At 45.9% G+C, this 26,422-nt stretch overlaps 1 protein-coding gene across 1 annotated transcript; it reads right to left on the reverse strand.

Moving 5' to 3' along the window:
* Positions 1 to 250: 250 nt before the first annotated feature.
* LOC131943502 (uncharacterized) lies at positions 251 to 26,128 on the reverse strand. The gene is made up of 12 exons (XM_059303661.1): positions 25,757 to 26,128; positions 25,144 to 25,238; positions 24,231 to 24,321; positions 23,417 to 23,626; positions 21,466 to 21,591; positions 20,971 to 21,117; positions 19,315 to 19,506; positions 4,744 to 4,932; positions 4,285 to 4,503; positions 3,089 to 3,187; positions 1,994 to 2,188; positions 251 to 904 (listed from the first exon to the last, which is right to left on the reverse strand). The coding sequence occupies exons 1-12, from the start codon at positions 25,857 to 25,859 to the stop codon at positions 519 to 521; spliced, it is 2,052 nt and encodes a 683-aa protein (XP_059159644.1). The 5' UTR covers positions 25,860 to 26,128; the 3' UTR covers positions 251 to 518.
* Positions 26,129 to 26,422: the final 294 nt, after the last annotated feature.

Here is a 26,422-nt window from a genome sequence, read left to right on the forward strand (position 1 = left end):
AAAGCCATCCATACTTTCATTGATCCTAGGGGAGGTAACTGAAACTGCAGGTAACAAGAATATATTCTTTGGTAAATACTGAATTGTTTCCCGTCGCTGGCTTTAGTTATCGGTATTTTAATAATACGAGCATTGCTATGATCATGGCTAAATTTGGTTGACACTTTTTTAAAATAAATGAAAAAAAAAAGGACTCCGTCGCTATATTTATTAGCTGGCTCTAATGAGAGCCTGTAGATCTCTATTTCAAATTTTTATTTCAATGTTAAATTAAGACTGGTAAATCACAAAAGTAATAGTAGTAAATCTAATCGTGCGTGAAATATACATCAACAAACTGGTATACATTATAATTACATGGTACATCTGGATTGTGAGGGAGATTCGTTTTTAGCCACTGGGATTGATTCGGCTCTCTCATTTTATTTAGTTTATGAAAGTAAAAAAAATAAAAACAAGTCTAACAACCATGGCATGTAAAGGTGGGGCTAAAATTTGTCAGCAGTCGAGATGTAAGGTTATCGGTTGGAAGCTGGAGTAGTGGGACGATTGACCGCCGGAGTAGCTGTACGGTTGGCCGCTGGTGTGACCGCCGGAGTAGCTGTACGGTTGGCCGCTGGTGTGACGTCACGATTGACCGCCGGAGTAGCTGTACGGCTGACCGCCGGAGTAGGGGGGCGGTTGGCCGCTGGTGTGACGGATGGCTGTGACTGTTGAGTGCTGACCGATGTGGTGGAGGTGGAGGCGGTGGTCCTTGACTCCTCCGCGTGGAGCACCTTGAGAAAGTGCAGCACGGAAGAGTCGTCTGAGCCCGTCTGCACGGTGGTGCCGCTTTTCTCTACCGGCAGGGTGGTGGTGCTTTTACCCGTGTCTACGTCGGTGTCACTACGGAAGGTCTTAAGGCCTGGGGAAAGAAGTTGTGTTTGACCGCGGTTGTCTATGGGACTGGTTTTAGTACATTTATTTCCATCAATATATGTTTTAATTTCTGCCGTAACTCCTATCCACAAACGTAAGCTATAAATATTACAAACTTTTGTTTAATTTGATTTCTTTTACTAAGTTTTACTTTTCTCTCCAACGCGGGTCTAACATGCACGCTTCTACTTTCTATCAAACTAAATTGTTTCACTTAGGTCTATTTGACGTATTCTTTGACATAGTAAGATGCTTAATTTAATTCTTTTTTTTTAAGTGACGGTACTAATCCTATTTCACTGTTACACAGACACTTTCTTTTGGTGCGGAAGTTTTTAATTACCATGTGGGATAAGTTGTGTACAGTACATATGTACCTTCATCAGTCCGCAACCTTTATGTAATGCAAACACCGATTGACGCTTTAGCTTGCATTGCAGGTGGTAAAACATGTCTCCTGTAGGTACTACTTCCACCCCCCACCTGGCATCATGTGTCTACCTGTACCTCCATCCCCCACCTGGCATCATTTGTCTACCTGTACCTCCATCCCCCACCTGACATCATTTGTCTACCTGTACATCCCCCACCTGGCATCATTTGTCTACCTGTACCTCCATCCCCCACCTGGCATCATTTGTCTACCTGTACATCCCCCACCTGGCATCATTTGTCTACCTGTACCTCCATCCCCCACCTGGCATCATTTGTCTACCTGTACCTCTATTCCCCCCCCCCCCCACCTGGCATCATTTGTCTACCTGTGTGTGACATACCTTTAGCCTCATGGAGTTCGGGCATCATTTGTCTACCTGTGTGTGACATACCTTTAGCCTCATGGAGTTCGGGCATCATTTGTCTACCTGTACCTCTATTCCCCCCCCCCCACCTGGCATCATTTGTCTACCTGTGTGTGACATACCTTTAGCCTCATGGAGTTCGGGCATCATTTGTCTACCTGTGTGTGACATACCTTTAGCCTCATGGAGTTCGGGCATCATTTGTCTACCTGTGTGTGACATACCTTTAGCCTCATGGAGTTCGGGCATCATTTGTCTACCTGTGTGTGACATACCTTTAGCCTCATGGAGTTCGGGCTCGGGTGGAACGACCTTGACCTCCTCTGGCTGGACGCTGTCCGCATGCTCGCTGTATTTGTCCGTGGCCCTGCAGCAGAAGTAGGAGCTGGCCACAATGGCCACCAGCGTCACGCCGATACAGGCCAGCAGGATCATCCGCTTCACGCCAGGGTCGGGCTTACCGGGGGGCTCTGGAACAGAGGTCACATCATAGCAGGTCAGCCGGTCAGACCAAGATCAAGGTCGTTTTAGGTCAAGTCAAGGTCGTGATTTGATTCTGATCAAATCAAGGTAATTTTTTTTGTGTGACAAGAAAATTATTAAGATAAAATCTAGGTCATGGACACACGAATGTCATTTTGAAACATATCAGGTCAAATGATTAAGATCGGATTAGTCATGCGTGAGACCAAGCAACTGTCACATGAAACCAGGTCAGTGCAATAGCGGTCAGCTTTAGGTCACATTTGTGTCCTCACGTCAAGATCAAAACACTTGACATTTTAAGTTCAAATCTTTGCCACATGTATAACTTGTTAGTCACCTGTACATCTGCTTTCTAAGGCTGACCATGGAGTGACGTAGACCAAAACACCATGGAGTGATGACGTACACCACTGAGTGATGACGTACACCAAAACACCATGGAGTGATGACGTACACCACTGAGTGATGACGTACACCAAAACACCATGGAGTGATGACGTACACCAAAACACCATGGAGTGATGACGTACACCAAAACACCATGGAGTGATGACGTACACCAAAACACAATGGAGTGATGACGTACATCAAAACACCATGAAGTGATGACGTACAAAACACCATGGAATGATGACGTACACCAAAACACCATGGAGTGATGACGTACACCAAAACACCATGCAGTGATGACGTACACCAAAACACCATGGAGTGATGACGTACACCAAAACACCTTGTAGTGATGACGTACACCAAAACATCATGGAGTGATGACGTGCATCAAAACACAATGGAGTGATGACGTACACCAAAACACCATGAAGTGTTGACGTACAAAACACCATGGAGTGATGACGTACACCACACCATGAAGTACACCCTACCTTTACGCAACACGCAGTCACCGTTGTAGTGGCACATCTTGTGGGGGCACGCGCCACACACGTGCTCACACGTGAGTCCGTAGTGTGGTGGGGCGCAGTCTGTGGAGATCAAGGTTCAAAGTTTGGTGTGCTTCTTTCTCAAGTTTTAGATTAAAGACTGAAGATTCAGTTTCTTAAAAAAAGTATCTACACCATGCGAAAGGTTTGCAAAGCAAATTCTATAGATTGCGTGTAGATTTATACCAAGAACTCCCAACGTACATCTTATTCTTAAGCTGCTCATGAGGTCGAAATCCTAGTTAGGCAGGTATTTAGCTAATATGTTCATAGCAGCATTGCTACCTATAGCTGATCTGTTCATAGCAGCATTGCTACCTATAGCTAATCTGTTCATAGCAACATTGCTACCTATAGCTAATCTGTTCATAGCAACATTGCTACCTATAGCTTATCTGTTCATAGCAGCATTGCTACCTATAGCTAATCTGTTCATAACAACATTGCTACCTATAGCTAATCTGTTCATAGCAACATTGCTACCTATAGCTAATCTGTTCATAGCAACATTGCTACCTATAGCTAATCTGTTCATAGCAGCATTGCTACCTATAGCTAATCTGTTCATAACAACATTGCTACCTATAGCTAATCTGTTCATAGCAACATTGCTACCTATAGCTAATCTGTTCATAGCAACATTGCTACCTATAGCTAATCTGTTCATAGCAACATTGCTACCTATAGCTTATCTGTTCATAGCAACATTGCTACCTATAGCTAATCTGTTCATAGCAACATTGCTACCTATAGCTAATCTGTTCATAGCAATATTGCTGCATATACTTATAGCTAATCAACACGACAGACATCAACACGACAGACAACAACAACACATCAACACGACACATCAACACGACAGACAACAACACGACACATCAACACGACAGACAACAACACGACACATCAACACGACAGACAACAACACGACACATCAAAACGACAGACAACAACACGACACACAACAACACGACACATCAACACGACAGACAACAACACGACACATCAACACGACAGACAACAACACGACACATCAACACGACAGACAACAACACGACAGACAACAACACGACACATCAACACGACAGACAATAACGACACATCAAAACGACAGACAACAACGACACATCAACGCTTGCCTCCGTAGATTTCGATCTCGCAAATCTCGAGGAATTTCTCAGGAAGAGCCGGACCCGGCATTGATATCTTGACCTTGACGACCGGACTTTGTGTGCGCGTGAAGACGTGCACGCTGTTCGGACTGTCCGGATCCTGGTCCACGTGCAGGAATACTGGACGTGAGTGCGTGTCTAGAGCCTCGATCTGAAACCCGTCCATAAAGTGATGGCCGCCTTCTCCTGGTCACGTGACAAAACAGGAAGGGACGTTATATGGTTAGCTAAAACTGTCATCACACAACTCTTACGCTATCATTGAAAGACTTGACAATAGCTTGCTATAATCAAAGACGACAAAAACGTGTCATAATCAAAGACGACAAAAAACTTGCCATAATCAAAGACGACAAAAACCTGCCATAATCAAAGACGACAAAAACTTGCCATAATCAAAGACATGACAAAAGCCCGAGTACTCACTAAGAGTTCTGCGTATAACGATCTCATGGATGACGACTTCCTTATCGAAGGTCACTTCCCAATCAGACGTGTTGTGATCCCCACCTGACGTCATACACCCCACGCCCTCACCCCACTCCCCGTCCACCGTGACGTCGGGCGACTGGACAGAGGGTGAGACGGTCCCAGACAGCTGACCAAGGTTGACACCTGCGGATAGGGTCGTGTGACAGACGTGAGTTGTTTCGTGTGACAGGCGTGAGTTGTTTCATGTGACAGACAGACGTGAGTTGTTTCATGTGACAGACGTGAGTTGTTTCGTGTGACAGACGTGAGTTGTTTCGTGTGACAGACAGACGTGAGTTGTTTCGTGTGACAGGCGTGAGTTGTTTCATGTGACAGACAGACGTGAGTTGTTTCATGTGACAGACGTGAGTTGTTTCGTGTGACAGACGTGAGTTGTTTCGTGTGACAGACGTGAGTTGTTTCGTGTGACAGACGTGAGTTGTTTCGTGTGGCAGACAGACGTGAGTTCTTTCGTGTGACAGACAGACGTGAGTTGTTTCGTGTGACAGACAGACGTGAGTTGTTTCATGTGACAGACAGACGTGAGTTGTTTCGTGTGACAGACGTGAGTTGTTTCGTGTGACAGACAGACGTGAGTTGTTTCGTGTGGCAGACAGACGTGAGTTGTTTCGTGTGACAGACAGACGTGAGTTGTTTCGTGTGGCAGACGTGAGTTGTTTCGTGTGGCAGACGTGAGTTGTTTCGTGTGACAGACAGACGTGAGTTGTTTCGTGTGACAGACAGACGTGAGTTGTTTCATGTGACAGACGTGAGTTGTTTCGTGTGACAGACAGACGTGAGTTGTTTCGTGTGACAGACGTGAGTTGTTTCGTGTGACAGACAGACGTGAGTTGTTTCGTGTGACAGACGTGAGTTGTTTCGTGTGACAGACGTGAGTTGTTTCGTGTGACAGACAGACGTGAGTTGTTTGACAGACGTGAGTTGTTTCGTGTGACAGACGTGAGTTGTTTCGTGTGGCAGACGTGAGTTGTTTCGTGTGAAAGACGTGAGTTGTTTCGTGTGACAGACGTGAGTTGTTTCGTGTGGCAGACAGACGTGAGTTGTTTCGTGTGACAGACGTGAGTTGTTTCGTGTGACAGACAGACGTGAGTTGTTTCGTGTGACAGACAGACGTGAGTTGTTTCGTGTGACAGACGTGAGTTGTTTCATGTGACAGACAGACGTGAGTTGTTTCGTGTGACAGACGTGAGTTGTTTCGTGTGACAGACAGACGTGAGTTGTTTCGTGTGACAGACAGACGTGAGTTGTTTCGTGTGACAGACAGACGTGAGTTGTTTCGTGTGACAGACAGACGTGAGTTTATTCGTGTGACAGACAGACGTGAGTTGTTTCGTGTGACAGACGTGAGTTGTTTCATGTAACAGACAGACGTGAGTTGTTTCGTGTGGCAGACGTGAGTTGTTTCGTGTGGCAGACGTGAGTTGTTTCATGTGACAGACGTGAGTTGTATCGTGTGACAGACGTGAGTTGTTTCATGTGACAGACGTGAGTTGTTTCGTGTGGCAGACGTGAGTTGTTTCGTGTGACAGACGTGAGTTGTTTCGAGTGACAGACGTGAGTTGTTTCGTGTGACAGACGTGAGTTGTTTCGTGTGACAGACAGACGTGAGTTGTTTCGTGTGGCAGACGTGAGTTGTTTCGTGTGACAGACAGACGTGAGTTATTTCGTGTGACAGACAGACGTGAGTTGTTTCGTGTGACAGACAGACGTGAGTTGTTTCGTGTGACAGACAGACGTGAGTTGTTTCGTGTGACAGACAGACGTGAGTTGTTTCGTGTGACAGACAGACGTGAGTTGTTTCGTGTGACAGACAGACGTGAGTTGTTTCGTGTGGCAGACATGAGTTGTTTCGTGTGACAGACAGACGTGAGTTGTTTCGTGTGACAGACAGACGTGAGTTGTTTCGTGTGACAGACAGACGTGAGTTGTTTCGTGTGACAGACGTGAGTTGTTTCGTGTGACAGACGTGAGTTGTTTCGTGTGACAGACAGACGTGAGTTGTTTCGTGTGACAGACGTGAGTTGTTTCGTGTGACAGACGTGAGTTGTTTCGTGTGACAGACAGACGTGAGTTGTTTCGTGTGACAGACGTGAGTTGTTTCGTGTGACAGACGTGAGTTGTTTTGTGTGACAGACGTGAGTTGTTTCGTGTGACAGACAGACGTGAGTTGTTTCGTGTGACAGACGTGAGTTGTTTCGTGTGACAGACGTGAGTTGTTTCGTGTGACAGACAGACGTGAGTTGTTTCGTGTGACAGACAGACGTGAGTTGTTTCATGTGACAGACGTGAGTTGTTTCGTGTGACAGACGTGAGTTGTTTCGTGTGACAGACAGACGTGAGTTGTTTCGTGTGGCAGACAGACGTGAGTTGTTTCGTGTGACAGACGTGAGTTGTTTCGTGTGACAGACAGACGTGAGTTGTTTCGTGTGACAGACAGACGTAAGTTGTTTCATGTGACAGACGTGAGTTGTTTCGTGTGACAGACAGACGTGAGTTGTTTCGTGTGACAGACAGACGTGAGTTGTTTCGTGTGACAGACAGACGTGAGTTGTTTCATGTGACAGACGTGAGTTGTTTCGTGTGACAGACAGACGTGAGTTGTTTCGTGTGACAGACAGACGTGAGTTGTTTCATGTGACAGACGTGAGTTGTTTCGTGTGACAGACGTGAGTTGTTTCGTGTGACAGACAGACGTGGGTTGTTTCGTGTGGCAGACAGACGTGAGTTGTTTCGTGTGACAGACGTGAGTTGTTTCGTGTGACAGACAGACGTGAGTTGTTTCGTGTGACAGACGTGAGTTGTTTCGTGTGACAGACGTGAGTTGTTTCGTGTGACAGACGTGAGTTGTTTCGTGTGACAGACAGACGTGAGTTGTTTCATGTGACAGACGTGAGTTGTTTCGTGTGACAGACAGACGTGAGTTGTTTCGTGTGACAGACGTGAGTTGTTTCGTGTGACAGACGTGAGTTGTTTCGTGTGACAGACGTGAGTTGTTTCGTGTGACAGACAGACGTGAGTTGTTTCGTGTGACAGACGTGAGTTGTTTCGTGTGACAGACGTGAGTTGTTTCGTGTGACAGACGTGAATTGTTTCGTGTGACAGACGTGAGTTGTTTCGTGTGACAGACGTGAGTTGTTTCGTGTGACAGACAGACGTGAGTTGTTTCGTGTGACAGACAGACGTGAGTTGTTTCATGTGACAGACAGACATGAGTTGTTTCGTGTGACAGACAGACGTGAGTTGTTTCATGTGACAGACGTGAGTTGTTTCGTGTGACAGACAGACGTGAGTTGTTTCGTGTGACAGACAGACGTGAGTTGTTTCACGTGACAGACGTGAGTTGTTTCGTGTGGCAGACGTGAGTTGTTTCGTGTGACAGACGTGAGTTGTTTCGTGTGACAGACGTGAGTTGTTTCGTGTGGCAGACAGACGTGAGTTGTTTCGTGTGGCAGACGTGAGTTGTTTCGTGTGACAGACGTGAGTTGTTTCGTGTGACAGACAGACGTGAGTTGTTTCGTGTGACAGACAGACGTGAGTTGTTTCGTGTGACAGACAGACGTGAGTTGTTTCGTGTGACAGACAGACGTGAGTTGTTTCGTGTGACAGACGTGAGTTGTTTCATGTAACAGACAGACGTGAGTTGTTTCGTGTGACAGACGTGAGTTGTTTCGTGTGACAGACGTGAGTTGTTTCGTGTGACAGACGTGAGTTGTTTCGTGTGACAGACGTGAGTTGTTTCGTGTGACAGACAGACGTGAGTTGTTTCGTGTGACAGACGTGAGTTGTTTCGTGTGACAGACGTGAGTTGTTTCGTGTGACAGACGTGAGTTGTTTCGTGTGACAGACGTGAGTTGTTTCGTGTGACAGACGTGAGTTGTTTCATGTGACAGACGTGAGTTGTTTCATGTGACAGACGTGAGTTGTATCGTGTGACAGACAGACGTGAGTTGTTTCGTGTGACAGACGTGAGTTGTTTCGTGTGACAGACAGACGTGAGTTGTTTCGTGTGACAGACGTGAGTTGTTTCGTGTGACAGACGTGAGTTGTTTCGTGTGACAGACGTGAGTTGTTTCGTGTGACAGACGTGAGTTGTTTCGTGTGACAGACGTGAGTTGTTTCATGTGACAGACGTGAGTTGTTTCATGTGACAGACGTGAGTTGTATCGTGTGACAGACAGACGTGAGTTGTTTCATGTGACAGACGTGAGTTGTTTCGTGTGGCAGACGTGAGTTGTTTCGTGTGACAGACGTGAGTTGTTTCGTGTGACAGACGTGAGTTGTTTCGTGTGACAGACGTGAGTTGTTTCGTGTGACAGACAGACGTGAGTTGTTTCGTGTGACAGACGTGAGTTGTTTCGTGTGGCAGACGTGAGTTGTTTCGTGTGACAGACGTGAGTTGTTTCGTGTGGCAGACGTGAGTTGTTTCGTGTGACAGACGTGAGTTGTTTCGTGTGACAGACAGACGTGAGTTATTTCGTGTGACAGACAGACGTGAGTTGTTTCGTGTGACAGACAGACGTGAGTTGTTTCGTGTGACAGACAGACGTGAGTTGTTTCGTGTGACAGACAGACGTGAGTTGTTTCGTGTGACAGACAGACGTGAGTTGTTTCGTGTGACAGACAGACGTGAATTGTTTCGTGTGACAGACAGACGTGAGTTGTTTCATGTGACAGACGTGAGTTGTTTCGTGTGACAGACAGACGTGAGTTGTTTCGTGTGACAGACAGACGTGAGTTGTTTCATGTGACAGACGTGAGTTGTTTCGTGTGACAGACAGACGTGAGTTGTTTCGTGTGACAGACGTGAGTTGTTTCGTGTGACAGACAGACGTGAGTTGTTTCGTGTGACAGACGTGAGTTGTTTCGTGTGACAGACGTGAGTTGTTTCGTGTGACAGACGTGAGTTGTTTCGTGTGACAGACAGACGTGAGTTGTTTCGTGTGACAGACGTGAGTTGTTTCGTGTGACAGACGTGAGTTGTTTCGTGTGGCAGACGTGAGTTGTTTCGTGTGAAAGACGTGAGTTGTTTCGTGTGACAGACGTGAGTTGTTTCGTGTGGCAGACAGACGTGAGTTGTTTCGTGTGACAGACGTGAGTTGTTTCGTGTGACAGACAGACGTGAGTTGTTTCGTGTGACAGACAGACGTGAGTTGTTTCGTGTGACAGACGTGAGTTGTTTCATGTGACAGACAGACGTGAGTTGTTTCGTGTGACAGACGTGAGTTGTTTCGTGTGACAGACAGACGTGAGTTGTTTCGTGTGACAGACAGACGTGAGTTGTTTCGTGTGACAGACAGACGTGAGTTGTTTCGTGTGACAGACAGACGTGAGTTTATTCGTGTGACAGACAGACGTGAGTTGTTTCGTGTGACAGACGTGAGTTGTTTCATGTAACAGACAGACGTGAGTTGTTTCGTGTGGCAGACGTGAGTTGTTTCGTGTGGCAGACGTGAGTTGTTTCATGTGACAGACGTGAGTTGTATCGTGTGACAGACGTGAGTTGTTTCATGTGACAGACGTGAGTTGTTTCGTGTGGCAGACGTGAGTTGTTTCGTGTGACAGACGTGAGTTGTTTCGAGTGACAGACGTGAGTTGTTTCGTGTGACAGACGTGAGTTGTTTCGTGTGACAGACAGACGTGAGTTGTTTCGTGTGGCAGACGTGAGTTGTTTCGTGTGACAGACAGACGTGAGTTATTTCGTGTGACAGACAGACGTGAGTTGTTTCGTGTGACAGACAGACGTGAGTTGTTTCGTGTGACAGACAGACGTGAGTTGTTTCGTGTGACAGACAGACGTGAGTTGTTTCGTGTGACAGACAGACGTGAGTTGTTTCGTGTGACAGACAGACGTGAGTTGTTTCGTGTGGCAGACATGAGTTGTTTCGTGTGACAGACAGACGTGAGTTGTTTCGTGTGACAGACAGACGTGAGTTGTTTCGTGTGACAGACAGACGTGAGTTGTTTCGTGTGACAGACGTGAGTTGTTTCGTGTGACAGACGTGAGTTGTTTCGTGTGACAGACAGACGTGAGTTGTTTCGTGTGACAGACGTGAGTTGTTTCGTGTGACAGACGTGAGTTGTTTCGTGTGACAGACAGACGTGAGTTGTTTCGTGTGACAGACGTGAGTTGTTTCGTGTGACAGACGTGAGTTGTTTTGTGTGACAGACGTGAGTTGTTTCGTGTGACAGACAGACGTGAGTTGTTTCGTGTGACAGACGTGAGTTGTTTCGTGTGACAGACGTGAGTTGTTTCGTGTGACAGACAGACGTGAGTTGTTTCGTGTGACAGACAGACGTGAGTTGTTTCATGTGACAGACGTGAGTTGTTTCGTGTGACAGACGTGAGTTGTTTCGTGTGACAGACAGACGTGAGTTGTTTCGTGTGGCAGACAGACGTGAGTTGTTTCGTGTGACAGACGTGAGTTGTTTCGTGTGACAGACAGACGTGAGTTGTTTCGTGTGACAGACAGACGTAAGTTGTTTCATGTGACAGACGTGAGTTGTTTCGTGTGACAGACAGACGTGAGTTGTTTCGTGTGACAGACAGACGTGAGTTGTTTCGTGTGACAGACAGACGTGAGTTGTTTCATGTGACAGACGTGAGTTGTTTCGTGTGACAGACAGACGTGAGTTGTTTCGTGTGACAGACAGACGTGAGTTGTTTCATGTGACAGACGTGAGTTGTTTCGTGTGACAGACGTGAGTTGTTTCGTGTGACAGACAGACGTGAGTTGTTTCGTGTGGCAGACAGACGTGAGTTGTTTCGTGTGACAGACGTGAGTTGTTTCGTGTGACAGACAGACGTGAGTTGTTTCGTGTGACAGACGTGAGTTGTTTCGTGTGACAGACGTGAGTTGTTTCGTGTGACAGACGTGAGTTGTTTCGTGTGACAGACAGACGTGAGTTGTTTCATGTGACAGACGTGAGTTGTTTCGTGTGACAGACAGACGTGAGTTGTTTCGTGTGACAGACGTGAGTTGTTTCGTGTGACAGACGTGAGTTGTTTCGTGTGACAGACGTGAGTTGTTTCGTGTGACAGACAGACGTGAGTTGTTTCGTGTGACAGACGTGAGTTGTTTCGTGTGACAGACGTGAGTTGTTTCGTGTGACAGACGTGAGTTGTTTCGTGTGACAGACGTGAGTTGTTTCGTGTGACAGACGTGAGTTGTTTCGTGTGACAGACAGACGTGAGTTGTTTCGTGTGACAGACAGACGTGAGTTGTTTCATGTGACAGACAGACATGAGTTGTTTCGTGTGACAGACAGACGTGAGTTGTTTCATGTGACAGACGTGAGTTGTTTCGTGTGACAGACAGACGTGAGTTGTTTCGTGTGACAGACAGACGTGAGTTGTTTCACGTGACAGACGTGAGTTGTTTCGTGTGGCAGACGTGAGTTGTTTCGTGTGACAGACGTGAGTTGTTTCGTGTGACAGACGTGAGTTGTTTCGTGTGGCAGACAGACGTGAGTTGTTTCGTGTGGCAGACGTGAGTTGTTTCGTGTGACAGACGTGAGTTGTTTCGTGTGACAGACAGACGTGAGTTGTTTCGTGTGACAGACAGACGTGAGTTGTTTCGTGTGACAGACAGACGTGAGTTGTTTCGTGTGACAGACAGACGTGAGTTGTTTCGTGTGACAGACGTGAGTTGTTTCATGTAACAGACAGACGTGAGTTGTTTCGTGTGACAGACGTGAGTTGTTTCGTGTGACAGACGTGAGTTGTTTCGTGTGACAGACGTGAGTTGTTTCGTGTGACAGACGTGAGTTGTTTCGTGTGACAGACAGACGTGAGTTGTTTCGTGTGACAGACGTGAGTTGTTTCGTGTGACAGACGTGAGTTGTTTCGTGTGACAGACGTGAGTTGTTTCGTATGACAGACGTGAGTTGTTTCGTGTGACAGACGTGAGTTGTTTCATGTGACAGACGTGAGTTGTTTCATGTGACAGACGTGAGTTGTATCGTGTGACAGACAGACGTGAGTTGTTTCGTGTGACAGACGTGAGTTGTTTCGTGTGACAGACAGACGTGAGTTGTTTCGTGTGACAGACGTGAGTTGTTTCGTGTGACAGACGTGAGTTGTTTCGTGTGACAGACGTGAGTTGTTTCGTGTGACAGACGTGAGTTGTTTCGTGTGACAGACGTGAGTTGTTTCATGTGACAGACGTGAGTTGTTTCATGTGACAGACGTGAGTTGTATCGTGTGACAGACAGACGTGAGTTGTTTCATGTGACAGACGTGAGTTGTTTCGTGTGGCAGACGTGAGTTGTTTCGTGTGACAGACGTGAGTTGTTTCGTGTGACAGACGTGAGTTGTTTCGTGTGACAGACGTGAGTTGTTTCGTGTGACAGACAGACGTGAGTTGTTTCGTGTGACAGACGTGAGTTGTTTCGTGTGGCAGACGTGAGTTGTTTCGTGTGACAGACGTGAGTTGTTTCGTGTGGCAGACGTGAGTTGTTTCGTGTGACAGACGTGAGTTGTTTCGTGTGACAGACAGACGTGAGTTATTTCGTGTGACAGACAGACGTGAGTTGTTTCGTGTGACAGACAGACGTGAGTTGTTTCGTGTGACAGACAGACGTGAGTTGTTTCGTGTGACAGACAGACGTGAGTTGTTTCGTGTGACAGACAGACGTGAGTTGTTTCGTGTGACAGACAGACGTGAGTTGTTTCGTGTGGCAGACGTGAGTTGTTTCGTGTGACAGACAGACGTGAGTTGTTTCGTGTGACAGACAGACGTGAGTTGTTTCGTGTGACAGACAGACGTGAGTTGTTTCGTGTGACAGACGTGAGTTGTTTCGTGTGAAAGACGTGAGTTGTTTCGTGTGACAGACAGACGTGAGTTGTTTCGTGTGACAGACGTGAGTTGTTTCGTGTGACAGACGTGAGTTGTTTCGTGTGACAGACAGACGTGAGTTGTTTCGTGTGACAGACGTGAGTTGTTTCGTGTGACAGACGTGAGTTGTTTTGTGTGACAGACGTGAGTTGTTTCGTGTGACAGACACACGTGAGTTGTTTCGTGTGACAGACGTGAGTTGTTTCGTGTGACAGACAGACGTGAGTTGTTTCGTGTGACAGACAGACGTGAGTTGTTTCATGTGACAGACGTGAGTTGTTTCGTGTGACAGACGTGAGTTGTTTCGTGTGACAGACAGACGTGAGTTGTTTCGTGTGGCAGACAGACGTGAGTTGTTTCGTGTGACAGACGTGAGTTGTTTCGTGTGACAGACAGACGTGAGTTGTTTCGTGTGACAGACAGACGTGAGTTGTTTCATGTGACAGACGTGAGTTGTTTCGTGTGACAGACAGACGTGAGTTGTTTCGTGTGACAGACAGACGTGAGTTGTTTCGTGTGACAGACAGACGTGAGTTGTTTCGTGTGACAGACAGACGTGAGTTGTTTCGTGTGACAGACAGACGTGAGTTGTTTCATGTGACAGACGTGAGTTGTTTCGTGTGACAGACAGACGTGAGTTGTTTCGTGTGACAGACAGACGTGAGTTGTTTCATGTGACAGACGTGAGTTGTTTCGTGTGACAGACGTGAGTTGTTTCGTGTGACAGACGGACGTGAGTTGTTTCGTGTGGCAGACAGACGTGAGTTGTTTCGTGTGACAGACAGACGTGAGTTGTTTCATGTGACAGACGTGAGTTGTTTCGTGTGACAGACAGACGTGAGTTGTTTCGTGTGACAGACGTGAGTTGTTTCGTGTGACAGACGTGAGTTGTTTCGTGTGACAGACAGACGTGAGTTGTTTCGTGTGACAGACGTGTGTTGTTTCGTGTGACAGACGTGAGTTGTTTCGTGTGACAGACGTGAGTTGTTTCGTGTGACAGACAGACGTGAGTTGTTTCATGTGACAGACAGACATGAGTTGTTTCGTGTGACAGACAGACGTGAGTTGTTTCATGTGACAGACGTGAGTTGTTTCGTGTGACAGACAGACGTGAGTTGTTTCGTGTGACAGACAGACGTGAGTTGTTTCGTGTGGCAGACGTGAGTTGTTTCGTGTGGCAGACAGACGTGAGTTGTTTCGTGTGACAGACAGACGTGAGTTGTTTCGTGTGACAGACAGACGTGAGTTGTTTCGTGTGGCAGACAGACGTGAGTTGTATCGTGTGACAGACAGACGTGAGTTGTTTCGTGTGACAGACGTGAGTTGTTTCGTGTGACAGACAGACGTGAGTTGTTTCGTGTGACAGACGTGAGTTGTTTCGTGTGACAGACGTGAGTTGTTTCGTGTGACAGACGTGAGTTGTTTCGTGTGACAGACGTGAGTTGTTTCGTGTGACAGACGTGAGTTGTTTCATGTGACAGACGTGAGTTGTTTCATGTGACAGACGTGAGTTGTATCGTGTGACAGACAGACGTGAGTTGTTTCATGTGACAGACGTGAGTTGTTTCGTGTGGCAGACGTGAGTTGTTTCGTGTGACAGACGTGAGTTGTTTCGTGTGACAGACGTGAGTTGTTTCGTGTGACAGACGTGAGTTGTTTCGTGTGACAGACAGACGTGAGTTGTTTCGTGTGACAGACGTGAGTTGTTTCGTGTGGCAGACGTGAGTTGTTTCGTGTGACAGACGTGAGTTGTTTCGTGTGGCAGACGTGAGTTGTTTCGTGTGACAGACGTGAGTTGTTTCGTGTGACAGACAGACGTGAGTTATTTCGTGTGACAGACAGACGTGAGTTGTTTCGTGTGACAGACAGACGTGAGTTGTTTCGTGTGACAGACAGACGTGAGTTGTTTCGTGTGACAGACAGACGTGAGTTGTTTCGTGTGACAGACAGACGTGAGTTGTTTCGTGTGACAGACAGACGTGAGTTGTTTCGTGTGGCAGACGTGAGTTGTTTCGTGTGACAGACAGACGTGAGTTGTTTCGTGTGACAGACAGACGTGAGTTGTTTCGTGTGACAGACAGACGTGAGTTGTTTCGTGTGACAGACGTGAGTTGTTTCGTGTGACAGACGTGAGTTGTTTCGTGTGACAGACAGACGTGAGTTGTTTCGTGTGACAGACAGACGTGAGTTGTTTCGTGTGACAGACAGACGTGAGTTGTTTCGTGTGACAGACAGACGTGAGTTGTTTCGTGTGACAGACAGACGTGAGTTGTTTCATGTGACAGACGTGAGTTGTTTCGTGTGACAGACAGACGTGAGTTGTTTCGTGTGACAGACAGACGTGAGTTGTTTCATGTGACAGACGTGAGTTGTTTCGTGTGACAGACGTGAGTTGTTTCGTGTGACAGACGGACGTGAGTTGTTTCGTGTGGCAGACAGACGTGAGTTGTTTCGTGTGACAGACAGACGTGAGTTGTTTCATGTGACAGACGTGAGTTGTTTCGTGTGACAGACAGACGTGAGTTGTTTCGTGTGACAGACGTGAGTTGTTTCGTGTGACAGACGTGAGTTGTTTCGTGTGACAGACAGACGTGAGTTGTTTCGTGTGACAGACGTGTGTTGTTTCGTGTGACAGACGTGAGTTGTTTCGTGTGACAGACGTGAGTTGTTTCGTGTGACAGACAGACGTGAGTTGTTTCATGTGACAGACAGACATGAGTTGTTTCGTGTGACAGACAGACGTGAGTTGTTTCATGTGACAGACGTGAGTTGTTTCGTGTGACAGACAGACGTGAGTTGTTTCGTGTGACAGACAGACGTGAGTTGTTTCGTGTGGCAGACGTGAGTTGTTTCGTGTGGCAGACAGACGTGAGTTGTTTCGTGTGACAGACAGACGTGAGTTGTTTCGTGTGACAGACAGACGTGAGTTGTTTCGTGTGGCAGACAGACGTGAGTTGTTTCGTGTGACAGACAGACGTGAGTTGTTTCGTGTGGCAGACGTGAGTTGTTTCGTGTGACAGACGTGAGTTGTTTCGTGTGACAGACAGACGTGAGTTGTTTCATGTGACAGACGTGAGTTGTTTCGTGTGACAGACAGACGTGAGTTGTTTCGTGTGACAGACGTGAGTTGTTTCGTGTGACAGACGTGAGTTGTTTCGTGTGACAGACGTGAGTTGTTTCGTGTGACAGACAGACATGAGTTGTTTCGTGTGACAGACGTGAGTTGTTTCGTGTGGCAGACGTGAGTTGTTTCGTGTGACAGACGTGAGTTGTTTCGTGTGACAGACAGACGTGAGTTGTTTCATGTGACAGACAGACGTGAGTTGTTTCGTGTGACAGACAGACGTGAGTTGTTTCGTGTGACAGACGTGGGTTGTTTCGTGTGACAGACGTGAGTTGTTTCGTGTGACAGACAGACGTGAGTTGTTTCTTGTGACAGACAGACGTGAGTTGTTTCGTGTGACAGACAGACGTGAGTTGTTTCGTGTGACAGACGTGAGTTGTTTCGTGTGACAGACTGACGTGAGTTGTTTCGTGTGACAGACGTGAGTTGTTTCGTGTGACAGACTGACGTGAGTTGTTTCGTGTGGCAGACAGACGTGAGTTGTTTCGTGTGACAGACAGACGTGAGTTGTTTCGTGTGACAGACGTGAGTTGTTTCGTATGACAGACAGACATGAGTTGTTTCGTGTGACAGACGTGAGTTGTTTCGTGTGACAGACGTGAGTTGTTTCGTGTGACAGACGTGAGTTGTTTCGTATGACAGACAGACATGAGTTGTTTCGTGTGACAGACGTGAGTTGTTTCGTGTGACAGACAGACGTGAGTTGTTTCGTGTGACAGACGTGAGTTGTTTCGTGTGACAGACAGACGTGAGTTGTTTCGTGTGACAGACGTGAGTTGTTTCGTGTGACAGACTGACGTGAGTTGTTTCGTGTGGCAGACAGACGTGAGTTGTTTCGTGTGACAGACGTGAGTTGTTTCGTGTGACAGACAGACGTGAGTTGTTTCATGTGACAGACAGACGTGAGTTGTTTCGTGTGACAGACAGACGTGAGTTGTTTCGTGTGACAGACGTGAGTTGTTTCGTGTGACAGACAGACGTGAGTTGTTTCATGTGACAGACGTGAGTTGTTTCGTGTGACAGACGTGAGTTGTTTCGTGTGACAGACGTGAGTTGTTTCGTGTGACAGACGTGAGTTGTTTCGTGTGACAGACGTGAGTTGTTTCGTGTGACAGACAGACGTGAGTTGTTTCTTGTGACAGACAGACGTGAGTTGTTTCGTGTGACAGACAGACGTGAGTTGTTTCGTGTGACAGACGTGAGTTGTTTCGTGTGACAGACTGACGTGAGTTGTTTTGTGTGACAGACGTGAGTTGTTTCGTGTGACAGACTGACGTGAGTTGTTTCGTGTGGCAGACAGACGTGAGTTGTTTCGTGTGACAGACAGACATGAGTTGTTTCGTGTGACAGACGTGAGTTGTTTCGTGTGACAGACAGACATGAGTTGTTTCGTGTGACAGACGTGAGTTGTTTCGTGTGACAGACAGACATGAGTTGTTTCGTGTGACAGACAGACGTGAGTTGTTTCGTGTGACAGACGTGAGTTGTTTCGTGTGGCAGACGTGAGTTGTTTCGTGTGACAGACAGACGTGAGTTGTTTCGTGTGACAGACGTGAGTTGTTTCGTGTGACAGACTGACGTGAGTTGTTTCGTGTGACAGACGTGAGTTGTTTCGTGTGACAGACAGACGTGAGTTGTTTCGTGTGACAGACAGACGTGAGTTGTTTCGTGTGACAGACGTGAGTTGTTTCGTGTGGCAGACGTGAGTTGTTTCGTGTGACAGACAGACGTGAGTTGTTTCGTGTGACAGACAGACGTGAGTTGTTTCGTGTGGCAGACGTGAGTTGTTTCGTGTGACAGACAGACGTGAGTTGTTTCGTGTGACAGACAGACGTGAGTTGTTTCGTGTGACAGACAGACGTTTACATAACTAATTAAATCCCTATTTTAGACACTTTAATAAATCCTTTATTTTATCACTATATTAATAAATTCTTACGTCAAAATTAAATCCCCAATCTACCCAACTCATTACATATGCTAGCTTAATTTCTTTTTTTTTTAGATTCTTAATTTAGCTACTTTAAATGAGCCACTACAAATATTTAGCCAGCATACATACATTCAGCGAGACTTCCGATGACCTCATTAGTTAATCGTATTGCTGTCGATCTAACTGACCTATCCTCTTACTGACCTATCCTCTTACTGACCTATTTTTTATCTTCAAGTTGAAAGACCTATCACCCTACTGACCAATCATCCTACTGACCTATCATACTACTGACCTATCATCCTACTAACCTATCATCCTACTGACCTATCACCCTACTGACCTATCTAACTCACCTATCATCCTACTGACCTATCATCCTACTGACCTATCATCCTACTGACCTATCATCCTACTGACCTATCATCCTACTGACCTATCTAACTGACCTATCATCCTACTGACCTATTACCCTACTGACCTATTACCCTACTGACCTATCATCCTACTGACCTATCACCCTAATGACCTATCACCCTAATGACCTATCACCCTAATGACCTATCATCCTAATGACCTATCATCCTACTGACCTTTTGAACGTGTTTACAAACCTGAGTGCATATGTACCGAGCAAAGGCGCATGGAAGAATCTGCTTTGATGATCACGTGATCTGCGTAATGGGGGCCGCCATGACAGTAGACGTCATAGCTCGTGCCCTCGACGTGGAGTACACGTGTCTTGTCACACACTGTGCGCTGCGTGCTGAGACCGAACGTGATGGTCAGCTTGTCTAGGCTGGTCACTGGGGAAAGGGGGGAGATCATGTCTGACGTCACCACTCGTGACATTGTGTTGTTTTGGTTTCTAGTTGGAGGTTATCGTGAGGGTGTTCGATATGGTTTTGTTGAGAGCTAGGGTTTGAGACCAAAATCTGAAGAGTCTTACTTGCCTCTCCCCTCCCCAAATACCTATTGGTGCAACAGCACAATTGTACCCCGTCTTACTTGCCTCTCCCCTCCCCAAATACCTATTGGTGCAACAGCACAATTGTACCCCGTCTTACTTGCCTCTCCCCTCCCCAAATACCTATTGGTGCAACAGCACAATTGTACCCCGTGCAGTAATAGAGAAGTTTTGCATAGTTTTTAAAAACATATACATACATACATTCTTACATATAATTATAATTAAAAAAATATATATGTATATTATATTTCTAAAACTGTAATTTAAATGTAAACAAAGTAGGCGCAGTATTTTTTTTATAGACAAAGGGAAAAAACCACGTTAATATTTTGTGCAAAATAATCTAAACATGGTTAACTCCTCTGATCAGTCAAAATTAAATATTATAGTATCTATTATCTATATATATAATTCTCCTCTGGGAGACGCTAGAAAACAAGCTGTAAACGCGCTCCCTACCACCCCCCACCCCTACATGGTCTGGTGAGCTGTGGTTCACTTTAAATGTTTACAAACAGAGCCGGGTTTAGTGACGACTATTAGGGGCAGATAATTTAGTTTGAAACGATTATAAACGTAGGGGGGGGGGGGGGTAACTAAGTAGAGTTTACTTTAATGGGGGGGGGGGGGGGTGAGGTTATCGTCCTTAACGAGCTACTTATAGTGTTTTAAAGAAATATTTTCACTGGCAGCGTTGGTAGTGTCGAATTCACAAATTATGAATAACTGAAAAGTAGAAAAAAACAACAACTAAATAGCGGCGTATAATATGCCGCGGGTCGGCTCGTTAGTATTATTAACATTTCGACATTAGGGTCCCTTTTAGCCCTTGGAGACATAAATAATCCCCCCCCCCCCCTCACAGGAATCGCTGCGACCCCCCCCCCCCCTCCCTTCCCCACACTTGTAAAGCCGGACCTGTATTTTAGATTGTAGGAAAAAAGTCACAGGAAAAAAACAAACACAGGAAAAAAACAAACACAGGAAAAAAAAAACAGAAAAAAAGTCACAGGAAAAAAAGTCACAGGAAAAAAAGTCACAAATATATATTTGCATGAAGTTTGTTAATACTTTTATGTATTAAATATTTAGAGAGTGCAAATTAACTTAGGAATAATTAAATGTAATGTAATGTGTGTTGGTTGTATACGCATAGTAAAAAATATTTAGTATGAATTATGAAGATAGTAATTATGGTAAACATAAGATTAATAGCATTTAATAGACTAGCAAAAACTGTGACTTTTTTCTGTTATTTTTTCTGTGACTTTTTTTCCGTTCAACGTATTTTATGCCTGACCTTTCCTTAGCAGGACGACCCTGAGCCAGACGATGACCGTCTGGTTGAAGAAGGTCATCTTGAGAGGCTGGCTGGAACCGCTGAGGCAGGTGGCGTCATCACCGTCAGTCAGCGTCAGGTGGTCAGGTGAGCTGCAGGCTGCGTCACCTGTAAGGTGAGCACATGTCATTTAGCAACTTACGACACAAATGTCAACATGTCATTCATCAAGTGATGTCAGACAGATGTCAACATGTCATTCATCAAGTGATGTCAGACAGATGTCAACATGTCATTCATCAAGTGATGTCAGACAGATGTCAACATGTCATTCATCAAGTGATGTCAGACAGATGTCAACATGCCATTCATCAAGTGATGTCAGACAGATGTCAACATGCCATTCATCAAGTGATGTCAGACAGATGTCAACATGCCATTCATCAAGTGATGTCAGACAGATGTCAACATGCCATTCATCAAGTGATGTCAGACAGATGTAAAAAAACAACTTACGAAATTGGCATTTGTTCCCAAACCATCCCCTCTGACATCTGTTGTATGGACACTGTCCATCGTCCGGACACAATCCAGTCGCACAGTGGCACTGTGACACTGGCTCCGTCCTGGACCATTGCGGATCTTTCGTGAGGGGAGATAAAAATGTTGAATCAAATCTTTAGTCAGGGGAGATAAAAAGGTTAAATCAAATCTTTCGTGAGGGGAGATAAATTTGTTGAATCAATTCTTTCGTGAGGGGAGATAAAAAGGTTAAATCAAATCTTTCATGAGGGGAGATAAAAATGTTGAATCAAATCTTTCATGAGGGGAGATAAAAATGTTTTTTAAAATCTTTCGTCAGGGGAGATAAAAATGTTGAAATAAATCTTTCGTGAGGGGAGATAAAAAGGTAAAATCAAATATTTCGTCAGGGGAGATAAATTTGTTGAATCAATTCTTTCGTGAGGGGAGATAAAAAGGTTAAATCAAATCTTTCGTGAGGGGAGATAAAATTGTTGAATCAATTCTTTCGTGAGGGGAGATAAAAAGGTAAAATCAAATATTTCGTCAGGGGAGATAAATTTGTTGAATCAATTCTTTCGTGAGGGGAGATAAAAAGGTTAAATCAAATCTTTCGTGAAGGGAGATAAAATTGTTGAATCAAATCTTTCGTGAGGGGAGATAAAAAGGTTAAATCAAATCTTTCGTGAGAGGAGATAAAATTGTTGAATCAAATCTTTCGTGAGGGGAGATAAAAATTGTTGAATCAAATCTTTCTTGAGTTGAGATAAAAATTGTTGAATCAAATCTTTCGTGAGGGGAGATAAAAATTGTTGAATCAAATCTTTCGTGAGGGGAGATAAAAAATGCTTACAAGTTTCATAGAAATTTGTTTCCAGCATTTCATGTCTTCTCAACTAATGAAATGTAACGTTGACCCCAATGTCCACTTGCAAACTGCCGCAACAGACCGCCTCTTAATTCCAGCCAGAAAATGACACCACTCACCAATGTGACACCACTCACCAAAGTGACACCACTCATCAATGTGACACCACTCACCAATGTGACACAACTCACCAATGTGACACCACTCACCAATGTGAAACCACTCACCAATGAGACACCCCTCACCAATGTGACACCCCTCACCAATGTGACACCACTCACCAATGTGACACCCCTTACCAATGTGACACCCCTCACCAATGTGACACCACTCATCAATGTGACACCCCTCACCAATGTGACACCACTCACCAATGTGACACCCCTCACCAATGTGACACCACTCACCAATGTGACACCCATCGCCAATGTGACACCACTCACCAATGTGACACCCCTCACCAATGTGACACCCCTCACCAATGTGACACCACTCACCAAAGTGACACCACTCATCAATGTGACACCACTCACCAATGTGACACCACTCACCAATGTGACACCACTCACCAATGTGACACCCCTCACCAATGTGACACCACTCACCAATGTGACACCACTCACCAATGTGACACCCCTCGCCAATGTGACACCACTCACCAATGTGACACCATTCACCAATGTGACACTCCTCACCAATGTGACACCCCTCACCAATGTGACACCCCTCACCAATGTGACACCACTCATCAATGTGACACCACTCACCAATGTGACACCACTCACCAATGTGACACCACTCACCAATGTGACACCCCTCACCAATGTGACACCACTCACCAATGTGACACCACTCACCAATGTGACACCCATCGCCAATGTGACACCACTCACCAATGTGACACCACTCACCAATGTGACACCCCTCACTAATGTGACACCACTCACCAAATTCTGACACCACTCACCAATGTGACACCTCTCACCAATGTGACACCACTCACCAATGTGACACTACTCACCAACGTGACACTACTCACCAAATTCTGACACCCCTCACCAATGTGACACCACTCACCAATCATCATGCAGATAAAGTGCTGCTCTTCGCTGCACGTTTCGTCGTATGCCTGTGACGTCACGTCCACACAGACACAGTTCTCGCCCCTGAGATGGTCGGGCTCGTTGTCCCGCCACACGACGCCCGTCATCGTCTGTCTGCTGTCTAGCCACGTGAACTTGCCCTCGGTTGCCAGGTCACTTGCGCCGATCCACGCAATGTAGTCGCCTGCAACATTTGAATGAACAGAGCAATTAGTGCGCATGTCAAGACAATCAGTGCGCATGTCAAGACAGTCAGTGCGCATGTCAAGACAATCAGTGCGCATGTCAAGACAGTCAGTGCGCATGTCAAGACAGTCAATGCGCATGTCAAGACAATCGGTGCGCATGTCAAGACAATCAGTGCGCATGTCAAGACAATGAGTCATGGTCTTGAAACATGTGACGTAAACTTTTGACGTCCACGGCCAGTACTCACCTGTATGACGTCCACGGCCAGTACTCACCTGTAAGACGTCCACGGCCAGTACTCACCTGTATGACGTCCACGGCCAGTACTCACCTGTATGACGTCCACGGCCAGTACTCACCTGTATGACGTCCACGGCCAGTACTCACCTGTGTGACGTCCAGCTTTCACCTGAGTGACGTCCACGGCCAGTACTCACCTATGTGACGTCCACGGCCAGTACTCACCTGTATGACGTCCACGGCCAGTACTCACCTGTATGACGTCAAGCTTTCACCTGTATGACGTCCACGGCCAGTACTCACCTATGTGACGTTCACGGCCAGTACTCACCTATGTGACGTCCACGGCCAGTACTCACCCTCTTCCTGTATGGCCATCGCCATAATGCTGCGGATCTGTTCCACATCATTGAACCGGGCCAGCAACATGCCGTCTCTGATACAAATCTTCTGTGGGGGGGGGTGAGACACATGAGACATGAGGATGATAACAGAGGGAAAACATAAACACACAACTTCTGTAGAATGGAGCAGTGTTTCTTTCAGACACTTTTCTCCATGTTTCTTGGTGTGTGGGTGTGTGTGATGTTAAGTGTGTGTGTTGGTGTGTGATGCTGGTTGTAGTATATATTTTCTATTTATAACTTCTGTTTGTTTCAATGGAGGGGGGTGGTAGAGGAGATGAGGGGGGGGGGGGGGGGGGGGGGTGGTAGAGGAGATGGCTGAATGAAACTCTGAGTCGAGCGGTTGTTGGTGTGTGTTGATGAGGGGGAGGGGGTGGTAGAGGAGATGGCTGAATGAAACTCTGAGTCGAGCGGTTGTTGGTGTGTGTTGATGAGGGGGAGGGGGTGGTAGAGTAGATGGCTGAATGAAACTCTGAGTCGAGCGGTTGTTGGTGTGTGTTGATGAGGGGGGGGGGGGGTGGTAGAGGAGAGAGTCGAGCGGTTGTTGGGGTGTGTTGATGAGGGGGGGGGGGTGGTAGAGGAGAGAGTCGAGCGGTTGTTGGGGTGTGTTGATGAGGGGGAGGGGGTGGTAGATGGCTGAATGAAACTCTGAGTCGAGCGGTTGTTGGTGTGTGTTGATGAGGGGGGGGGGGGGGGGGGTGACACGTGACCTGACCAACACATGTCAAACATACCAGACACTTCACACGGCACAATCCAACGTCGCACTGTCTACGTCACCACGTGACTAACCTGTGACCACGTGACTAACCTGTGACCACGTGACTAACCTGTGACCACGTGACTAACCTGTGACCACGTGACTAACCTGTGACTCCTGCCAGCTGACTGGGTACAGGTAGAAGACGTAACAGACGTCCAGGCTACGAAACGCTCCTTCAAAGCTGCAGTTTCTGAGGGCGTCTTCAAGTCAATAGGTGTTAAAAGATGTGTGTCATGTATGTGTTTGTTGGTGTGTGTGTTTGTTTGTTGGTGTCTTCAAGTCAATAGGTGTTAAAAGATGTGTGTCATGTATGTGTTTATTGTTGTGTGTTTTTGTTTGTTGGTGTGTGATGTTAAGTGTGTGTATTAGTAACTGATGTTAAGTGTGTTTGTTGGTGTGTGTGATGTGTGTATGTTGGTGTGATGCTGTGTGTGTGTGTTGGTGTGATGCTTGTGGGTGCTTGTGTCTGTTCGTGCATTTTAGAAAAGGTGTTTATGTTGATATGTGTGTTTTTCTGTTTGTTTATCTGTGTGTTTTGTTTTGTAATGCGTACAGAAATGTGTAAGCTATCTATTTTTTTGAGTGTTAAATTGTGTTTATTTACTTGAGTGTTTGTGTTAAATCGTGTTTGACTGCTAACAAGTTTAAAACCATGACGTCACAACAGTCAAACGTTAAAAAAACTTTTGACAATGTCCGAATCAACGGGGCCCCTTACCGCTGGTTGCCATGACGACTAGAGCACCAATCACAGCACGAAGAAAAGCGTCACGTGATTGTAAACTTAACATAGCTGACTCCAACAGGATGACTGGAGTCATGAAGCTCTGAGTTTAAACATGAAGCTCCGTGTGTTTGTTTACAGCTGGTTCAAATTGTATAAAGTCAAGTGACTTCGTCAGGTCAAGTTGTAATTCAGTACGTCAGGAAAGTTGACTTCTGATCAGTACTTCAGGAAAGTTGACTTCTGACTTACGATCGTCGACCGTCTCATTGACTTAAAAAAACGTCGCTTGAAATTGTGTCATATCAAACTTTAAAATCTATCACCCATTCTATACTAGATTAAGATCTAGATCGAATAAATAATGTAGATCTAGTATTCGATCTAATAAATCTAGATCTAGATCTGTAATGTTTTTATTAAAAATAATAAAAATTTAAAAAAAAAATACTTTTTTGTCAAACCATTAACGGTACACTTTCTCAGATGTTTTCAGTAGCATAGTTAACATTTAACTTACTCCACCCAACTAGCCTTGAACTCACGTAATTACCTGACAAACAACTAGACACAGTGAAACAAAGACAACACCAGGAACTAATACAGTGTGCTCAGTGGTGGTGCTAACATGTGCTAGCGGTGCGGCTGTCGGGAAAACCC

Source organism: Physella acuta, unplaced genomic scaffold, assembly GCF_028476545.2.
Source record: "Physella acuta isolate Inbredline_101_S28 unplaced genomic scaffold, ASM2847654v3 ptg000457l, whole genome shotgun sequence".
Lineage (NCBI taxonomy): Eukaryota > Metazoa > Mollusca > Gastropoda > Physidae > Physella > Physella acuta.